The sequence below is a fragment of the Hyaena hyaena genome, unplaced genomic scaffold, assembly GCF_003009895.1.
Source record: "Hyaena hyaena isolate Hyena2069 unplaced genomic scaffold, ASM300989v1 scaffold_177, whole genome shotgun sequence".
In the NCBI taxonomy this organism is placed as follows: domain Eukaryota; kingdom Metazoa; phylum Chordata; class Mammalia; order Carnivora; family Hyaenidae; genus Hyaena; species Hyaena hyaena.
The window spans coordinates 152,501-160,909 of NW_024080810.1; the positions used below are offsets into that span (position 1 = coordinate 152,501).

The following is an 8,409-nucleotide window of genomic DNA, read 5'->3' on the forward strand; positions in this document are numbered from 1 at the left end:
GGATATCTGATCCAACTCAGGCCATTACTTAAATGTTGTATAAATCTGATGAGCATTAAAAGCAACCTTTATGTTCATCTCCATATTTTTCCCTTTGAAGTTAGTTGTTGACTAGAGATACTTCATGGGGTTAACCTGTTTTGCCTAGTTAAGTCACTAGGTAGGGATGTGTGAGGGAGCTCACCTCCAGGTTAACTGAACTGTATTTGTCTTTCTTGTACCTTCCCTCTTCCCTGTGGAAACCAGAGTTGCTCACTGCTGGAGCCAGAATCTGATACCCTGTGGAGTTTATAGCCCCGTCGCGTTTGAGTACAAAGGTATTCTAAAAGTGAATAGGAGCTACCCCCGTGGTTGTCCAGGGCACTGAGGCAGGATCGGCGAGGTGGCTCACAGAGGTCGAACACCTCACATCTGGGGCGACCCGGGCGCAGGAGCTGAGCTGGGCCGTGTGCTCCAACAGCGTTGGAAAAAGTGGAGCAGGTCCACTGGTTGTACGGGGCCTGCCGCTCCGCCCTCTCATTCGTGTCGTGCTCCCACAGGCCAACTTGCCCCTGCTGCAGCGCGAGCTCCTCCACTGCGCAAGGCTGGCCAAGCAGAACCCTGCCCAGTACCTCGCCCAGCATGAACAGCTGCTGCTGGATGCCAGCACCACCTCACCTGTTGACTCCTCAGAGCTGCTTCTCGATGTGAACGAAAACGGGAAGAGGCGAACTCCAGACAGGTGAGAGGGAGGAGGACCCCGGGCTAACCGTGGCCCTTTCCTCCCATCTGTGGTACAATACCCGTTTTGTGTCATGTCTGAGCTGCTGTCCTCTTGCAGAACAGCGCCAAGCCAGGGGGCCGTCTCTGAGCTTGCGCTGGCCTGGGGTGTTACTGGGTGGTGGTGACTCCCTGGCCTGTGTCAGTTAGGCTTTTGGGCAGCTGAATCTTCACTAAAAGAAGAGGTAAAGACAACTGGCATTCAGATGTCCTAGGTACCACTGGTGTTTCTTAGACATACAGTCAAGATTAAGGTTCTCATTTATTATATAATTCAACCTGACCGCATATTTTGCCCTTCAGTGTTAGGAAATCTGCTGTTCCAAGTTTTCTCAGGACGTGGTGGTTTTGAAAGCTGGCTCTTATGCATTGCTCAATAAACACAATGCAATAGCTATTTAATTTGGGGTTTATATGAGTTAAGAGAAAACTTCTGGGAAGCTAGATGAACCGAGTGAAGATAAGCTTTAAGTAATGGAGTTAATAGATGGCATTTTTTGCTGAACGCTTTATCAGCCACTATTCGTTTCATCAGACACTCTGCTCTCATCGCTGAGAATTCTCAGAACTGTAAAACAAAGCCCCCTCTCCATTCAGCCCTACAAAGAGGTTGTTGAATAAGGCATATACATGAAATTTCTCATGTTCCTGTTAAAATAATTTTCTCGAGTACCTCATCCTCAAATATAACTATTTTCTAATATTGGAGTATGAGGTCTCATTAGCGGCATCTTGCATAGTATTTATCAAAAGATGGAACCGTATTAAAATGAAACTGTATTCAGAAATGTATTTGTCACATGATTTGTTTCCTTTCTCTACTTATCCATTCCCTCTTTCTGCATTTCATCAGGCATGAATGTGACAGCCTTTGAGAGGGTTAACATTCTGGCACAATTATGTTCCAGATTCATAGGAGCTTAGGATCCTTGGAGCTACTCAGAGACATCTATCTGTGACCGACTTAGCTACCCTCAAATGTATTAGCTGCTTTGCAAATCAGAACGTTATTAAAAGCCAGCCAGTTTACATACAGTTATTACATAATCCTCTGTTAAGCAGTTTTTATGCTACAGTCTCTGGAGTTTTTCTCCTCTTGACATAGGACCTTTTAGTAGTTTAAAATCCTATAGCAAAAGGTTAAACATTAGTTTACTTCTGACATGCCTTAGACCCACCTCCAGACATGACCTGCCGACCGTGCCGCTTTCTCGCTTTCGCAAGCTGTATTTCCTCAGTCATATTTAAGCATTTGGTACTTTAGCTTTTAAAGGCAGCTGCTTAATCCAGGTGTCTGAGTGGCGGGTCCACATGATACTGAAGGCCAAGAAGCAGCCCGAGGATAGATGATTCACGTGCACCTTCCTGTCTGATTCTAACCCATTTACCCTGCAGGATATCGTTACTAGGGGCAGGAATGGAGATGTTCTAGCTCTGTTTTTCTAGGATAATATTAAAGAGTTAGGGGGAGAGTAGATGGACAATTGGGAAGAAAATATTTATTGGAGTGGACTCTGGGATACTAGGGAAAGGTTTAGATGGCTGTGATAACGGTAGTAAAGATAATCCTATAGGGCAAAATTGGAGGTGGACACAATCCGTTCTAGAAACCCCAACTGCTGAGTAACAGACAAAACAGTGTCCTGCCCTCCTCTGTATTCCCAGCTGTCGCCCCACTGATTTTCCTTCCCAGTGTTTTGTTTTCTATTTGAGCGTGCTGTGCCTGCAGACTTTGCCTGGGCGACGCTGAGGTGAGCCTTGAGCAGTGTGCTAACACTGATGTGGAAACTTCCTGTAAGTTCCACAGATAACCGGCATTTTTGTTTTGGCGATCTGCAGCAATAGGTGCATGCATGTTTGCGTTCTATCAGGTAGAACTTTCTTAAAAGAGCCTCCAGGCTTATTCTCCCTTCGGTTATTCATAAAGAGTTGCTGGAGTCAAAATTCACACAGTTGCTCTTTGGCTGGAACATTCTTTCTCAAGTGGAGCCCTGAAGTGTGTGTTTTAACGGAAGGATGGCAAATGGAGTTCCTTAGAGTTGGGAGGATGGGAAATGAGAACATGCTGTGTAAATACATTTGTATCTTGTGGGAATCTGATCAGAGCCAAGAAAATATGGGTCTCTACAGTATTTTTTTGCATATATTTTCTGCATCTTGTTTGCATATGCATTTTCCTCTTCTCTGGTTATTTATCTGTATATCCAGATCGACTATATGAAATTTTATAGAGTATGGAGCTGTCTGACAGCAGAGCTTTTTTTGTTTTACTGAATGTTTTGTTGGTGCATATGGTCCGCCATGGATGAGCAGCCACGGTGAGATTTTGGAGTCTATTAAACTGGCTCATTAAAAAGATCAATCTGTTTCTGTAATAACACTGGGAACCATCAGTCACTAAAAGAGGGAAAAACTGACACCTGAGGAGAAAACACATTTTGGTAATTTGTTCATGACATGTCACGAACAAAAGAGCGCTCTATATTTTGTTTACAACTTTGGGGGCTCAAATTCCGTGACGATTGCAGATTTAATCTACTGAACAGTTATCATGTATTTCAGGGATGAGTTTTGGCAAATTTAACTTTCTTCTCCTCCTTAAATAGGATTGCCACTGGTAGTGGTTGTTTTTTCTTTTTTTTAAACATTATTGTTATTTACAGAGAAATGAACCCTCAGGGGAAATCTATGAAATTTTTTTTGTCTGTAAAAAAAAAAAAAAACAAACAGTGAAATCCAGGCAACATCCTTTTTAAAGGATCTCCAGGGTGAGTTTTCTGAACAACTGTACTGAATTTGTAGGTCTGTGGTAAAATAGTGTACGACCCCGTTTAGAAAAAGACAATTTTCATTTTAAACTCACGCTGTTATTTAAAATCCTCAGGAAAGTGAATGGAAAATTCTGCTTTCTACTCTTTGTTGCCATTTAAAAGCTGATTGGTTGCAGTAGACCTTTATTCTGTCATTCTGTGAGGGAGGGAGCTGACGAAGAGGATAGGAACCTTCCTTGCACTGATTAAACACAGTGACCACTTTAAAAAAAAAAATTTTTTTTTAACATTTATTCACTTTTGAGAGAGAGCTAGAGTGCTAATGGGGGAGGGGCAGAGAGAGAGGGAGACACGGAATCCGAAGCCGGCTCTAGGCTCTGAGGTGTCAGCACAGAGTCTGACGCAGGGCTTGAACCCACGAGTGGTGAGATCATGACCTGAATTGAAGTCCGACGCTTAACCGACTGAGTCACCCAGGTGCCCCGGCCACTTTTAAAGACAAGACTAGAAGCGCACTCTTTAAAACTTTTCACCATATTCATCATGAGGACACTCATGCTTTCATATGGGGTGAGGAGGGAAAGAACAATTAGACAAGGCTGCATTCCTTCGAGACTGCAAAATGAATAAAAATGTTTAGAGTGAAAAAACCCATGTAATGTTAATGATCATTGCTACTTCTCTTTTCTCGGCTTTGATATTGCAGCTTTTGGTCATAACCTGTCTTTAATATTGTGTTCATACCTACCTGTTCATGCTGATCTTCTGACTCAGAGACTCCTTTTTGCTTGAGACATCAAACTGACTGATCTTGGGTTTGTATGGATAACACTATCTCCACCTCCACCCCTGACTGTTTCAAATGATCAATGTTAAATATTAATCCTCTTCTTCCATATCATTGTTTTAATTTAACTGTGCTTTAAATTGTTCTTAGCTTAACAATCTAGATTCTATTATGTAAGCCACGTAGTTGCATTATCATGTATTACCTCCTCCCTCAATAATTAAATATTAGTTTCTAAAAAGACTTGTTTGACCTTTAGAATTCTGTAGCTTGTCAGCTGGGAGGCATCTTTTGGATCTATCAGGCCAACCCTTTCTCTTTACGCTTGAGGAAATGAAGGCCCAAAGATCTTGCCTAAAGTCACTAAGCTTCTTAGTGGCAAAACATATACCTGAAATCTTGCAGTTGCACAAATTGTGTTTAACGTGCAGTTTAAATAAGCTCAATGAGGAATTGGGCTTCCCCCCCCCCTTACTTTCCCTCATTTGTTTCTGCTGTGTGATTGCCCAAGTGGGTAAATGTGATAGTATAATATCCTGGGGGTTTATAAATCTCTTTAACGACAGAGGACCCACAGCCAGCCAGGTTTCCTGACTTAATGAGTAAGTTAAAAAATGCTGAAGGTTGGAGGGTCAGAAGACAGTCATTTTGAAACTGTGTTGTTTGAATGTTCAGATTTGTCATCGCAGTACACACTGGCTGATCCCACTGGGCCCATTTGTCCATTTCTGTAGAATAAGTGAGGTTTCAATATTTTTGTCTTTCTAAAAAGAAAAGGCAGATACACTTTACAGGGAATTGCAGGATTAACTCACGATGCAAATAAGAATTAAATTAGTATTGTCTACTGCATCCAGTTGTCTATGACAAAATATAGGAAGTTTATGTTAAATTCACACATTCTTGTTTCATGCTGCATCTTTTACGCAGGCTTCAGTTGCATGAAGGGAGTAATCATTCTTGTAGAAATGATTTTTTTAATATATAGTCAGATCAATTTTGAAGATTTCTAGTAAAATAGGATTAAGTTGCATTTACGTGATAAGAAGACTTGCATGGTTGTAGAGGACATTTTGGTCTCTCCACACCAACCTGAACTTGCCAGCCTTATGTCTTGCTGCTCTCCTAGGATCTAGCCCTGCTGAATCCTCTTCATGTGTTAGTCTGTGTTCTGAACGGTGGTTTCTGCTCTGTTCCTTGGTTCTTATATGTCATCATTGTATTCATACTTCACAGGCTAACTCGGTATCTATTTAAATGAAGGCTTCCCAATCATAAATATTAAAAATGGTTACTATTTGGGGTGTCTGAGCGGTTTAGTTGGTTAAGCGTCCAGCTCTTGGTTTCGGCTTAGGTCATGATCTCATGTTTTGTGGGATCTAGCTCCATGCCAGGCTCTGCACTGACAGTGTGGAGCCTGCTTGGGGTTCTCTCTTACCCTCTCTCTCTCTGCCCCTCCCCTACTCACAAGCACAGTCTCTCTCCCCCTCTCTCTGTCTCTCTCAAAAATAAACTTTAAAAAATGGTTGCTATTTTACTGAGCACTTAAGATGTGCAGGGCCTCATGCTAAGTAACTGACATTAATATACAGTAGCGCCCTATCATCCTTGGGGTGTATGTTTCCAGATGCCCCCCAGTAGATGCCTAAAACCACAGACAGTACCAAACCCTTTGTATACTCTGTTTTTTCCTCTATGTACATACCCATGATAAAGTTGAATTTATAAATTAGGCACAGTAAGAAATTAGCAACACCGGTAATAATGTAGAACTGTTATAACAATATGCTGTAATAAAAGTTAAGTCAACGCGTTCTCAAAATATCTTACTGTACTGTACTCACCCTTCTTGCAATGATGCGGGATGAGAGAATGCCCATGTGATGAGATGAAGTGACATGAATGATGTGGGAATTGCGATGTCACATCAGGCTATGATAGGCCTTCAGATGATTTGTGAGGAGGCTCATCTGCTTCAGAACTCCGGTTGACCATCGGGAGCTGGGAAACTGCAGAGAGAGGGGACTTCTCTATGGCATTTACTCTCTGACGGTCCTGCTGTGTAGAGGCAGGCTGGAGAATGGGCCTGAGATCACATGGCTTCTAAGAGGCACTGATGGGATTCTGATCCTTACCTCTCTGACTCAAACACCCATGATCTTATAACTAGGTTTCTTATACCACCAGCCACTGAATGCTCTGCCTTGAACACAAAGTGATTTGGTTAAACTATTGAATGCCAACATGTGCTGGGCTCTGTGTGTGGAGTTTTTCAGATAGTCCTCTTAGTAGCTCTGAGACAGTCATTCTCATTTTGTGGACGAAAACACAGAGGTGCACAGAGGTTAAGCTTTCTAAGTTCCAGCAATTAGCAGCACCAAAATCTGAAGCCACCTCCATTGCCCCTGCTCCTTTGAGTGTCACTGTGGAGTGATCTTTACTCCTCCTAATATCCTAGTTCCCCTTTTGTATTATTTTTATCCTATCTGTCAAATACAGGTCCTGCATTGATGTATAGAAGCCTTGTATCTCCGATGTGTTTATGGTAAAGATTTCTTGCCAGCACACTTCCAAAAAGAGTAAGTCTAGTGCTAAATGATAGTCTTAGGAGGAGGGTCCTGGGTTATCATGAATTGTGTCTTGGTCATTTTTGTATTCCCACTAAAGCTTAGGACAGTGCATTATACATACTAGATGTCTAATCAAAACAAAGCAAAGCACCACACACAAGCAACACACATAACCACAACAATGCCACCGACACTACTTGAACAAAGAAATCAAGTTAAGCTTAATGCAGTCCTTTTCAGTAGTATACCAAATGGTCTCTCCCTCAAGAATCTTTCTTGCTTGCTTTCTTGATGACTTTCTTGCTTTCCATTGTTTTAAAAGACGCATATCTGAAATTAATGAAAATTGCCATGAGTAGCCCAGGAACAAAATGCCGTGACTGGTTCACTGACTGGAAAAGCCTGGAAGGCTCCAGTTGGAATTTATAGATGACAGAGTAAGAAAGCAGAGTTGCAGGGAGATAGGAGGGGCAGGAGAGAGTGAGTACACTGTAGTGGCCAGAAATTAGGAAAGGCATGGGGACAGCTGGTGACAAGCACCCTAACTGTTGGGCAGGTGGCAAGCTTTAGGAGACACAGAGGGAAGACCTAGATGGCTCTGTGAAGCTGCAGGGTGTAATGTGTGAAGATCCAAGTGTGGTGGTTGTCTGTCTGCAGTGACAAATGCCCACCTGCATCTTGTTCACTCCTGAAGGTATAAGCGTGCTGTTCAGGAAGCTGACTCCTGGGTGCCGCTTCAGCCATGGAGAGCTGGAAGGCACATACGGCCCACATGGCCCAGTGATGATCCTGTGTCATTCAGCTCTCTGTTCTCCCCACTTACATATCCCACTTCCTCCAGGGGGATAGTAAGAACATGGAAACCACTAGAGGGTGTCATGAAGAATTAGGTTTTATTTTCATGTTAAGGAGGCAGGGTCATGTGTAATCTTTTATTTCAGATATATTACTCAACCCCAATGGAAACGTGTTATATAAAATTTTTATCTAAACTTACCTAGTTCCTAACAATTCCTGAAGAGAGCTTTGGCTGATTTGTGTTCTGAAAACATGATGTCAAGGATGATAACCTCCCACTTGGGTTCTGTGTCGAGTTGGTCTCTGGGAACCTTAACAAATCACATGTGTTAGAAAAGGGAAGGAAGATGTGTTTAAGTTATTAATGTCTTTGGGCTTTTTAAACATAGAACTTTTACTTCCTGAGATTTAAGTATGCCCTTCTGAAATAGAAGAATAAATACATCTGTTTTGATTGTGAGAGTCTGCTGGCCTCCAAGCCCTGGCTCTGGCTGAGATGCTGGTGGAGTGAGACAGTGGTATGATCAGGCCAGGATGGGGTGTGCTGGAGCAGGGCACAGGGATGCGTCCCAGAGAGTCAAGCTCTTGGCAGGACGCGATTTGGAGAGGAAAGTTGTAGCATGACTTCCACGTTTCTGCCTGGGTGACTAGGTAGAAGGTGGCAAAATTGACCAGTACAGGAAGTGCCAGGGAAAGATGAAGTCAGTGTGGACATATTCTTTTT

At 42.7% G+C, this 8,409-nt stretch overlaps 1 protein-coding gene across 2 annotated transcripts in view; it reads left to right on the forward strand.

Annotated features, from left to right (window-relative positions):
* Nucleotides 1-8,409, forward strand: part of RUNX1T1 (RUNX1 partner transcriptional co-repressor 1) — a 136,229-nt gene that overhangs the window by 89,844 nt on the left and 37,976 nt on the right. For both annotated transcript variants that reach the window (XM_039240569.1, XM_039240568.1), the window contains exon 5: nt 540-721. In XM_039240569.1, the coding sequence (XP_039096500.1) occupies nt 540-721 (182 nt within the window). The remainder of the gene's footprint in view (nt 1-539; nt 722-8,409) is intronic.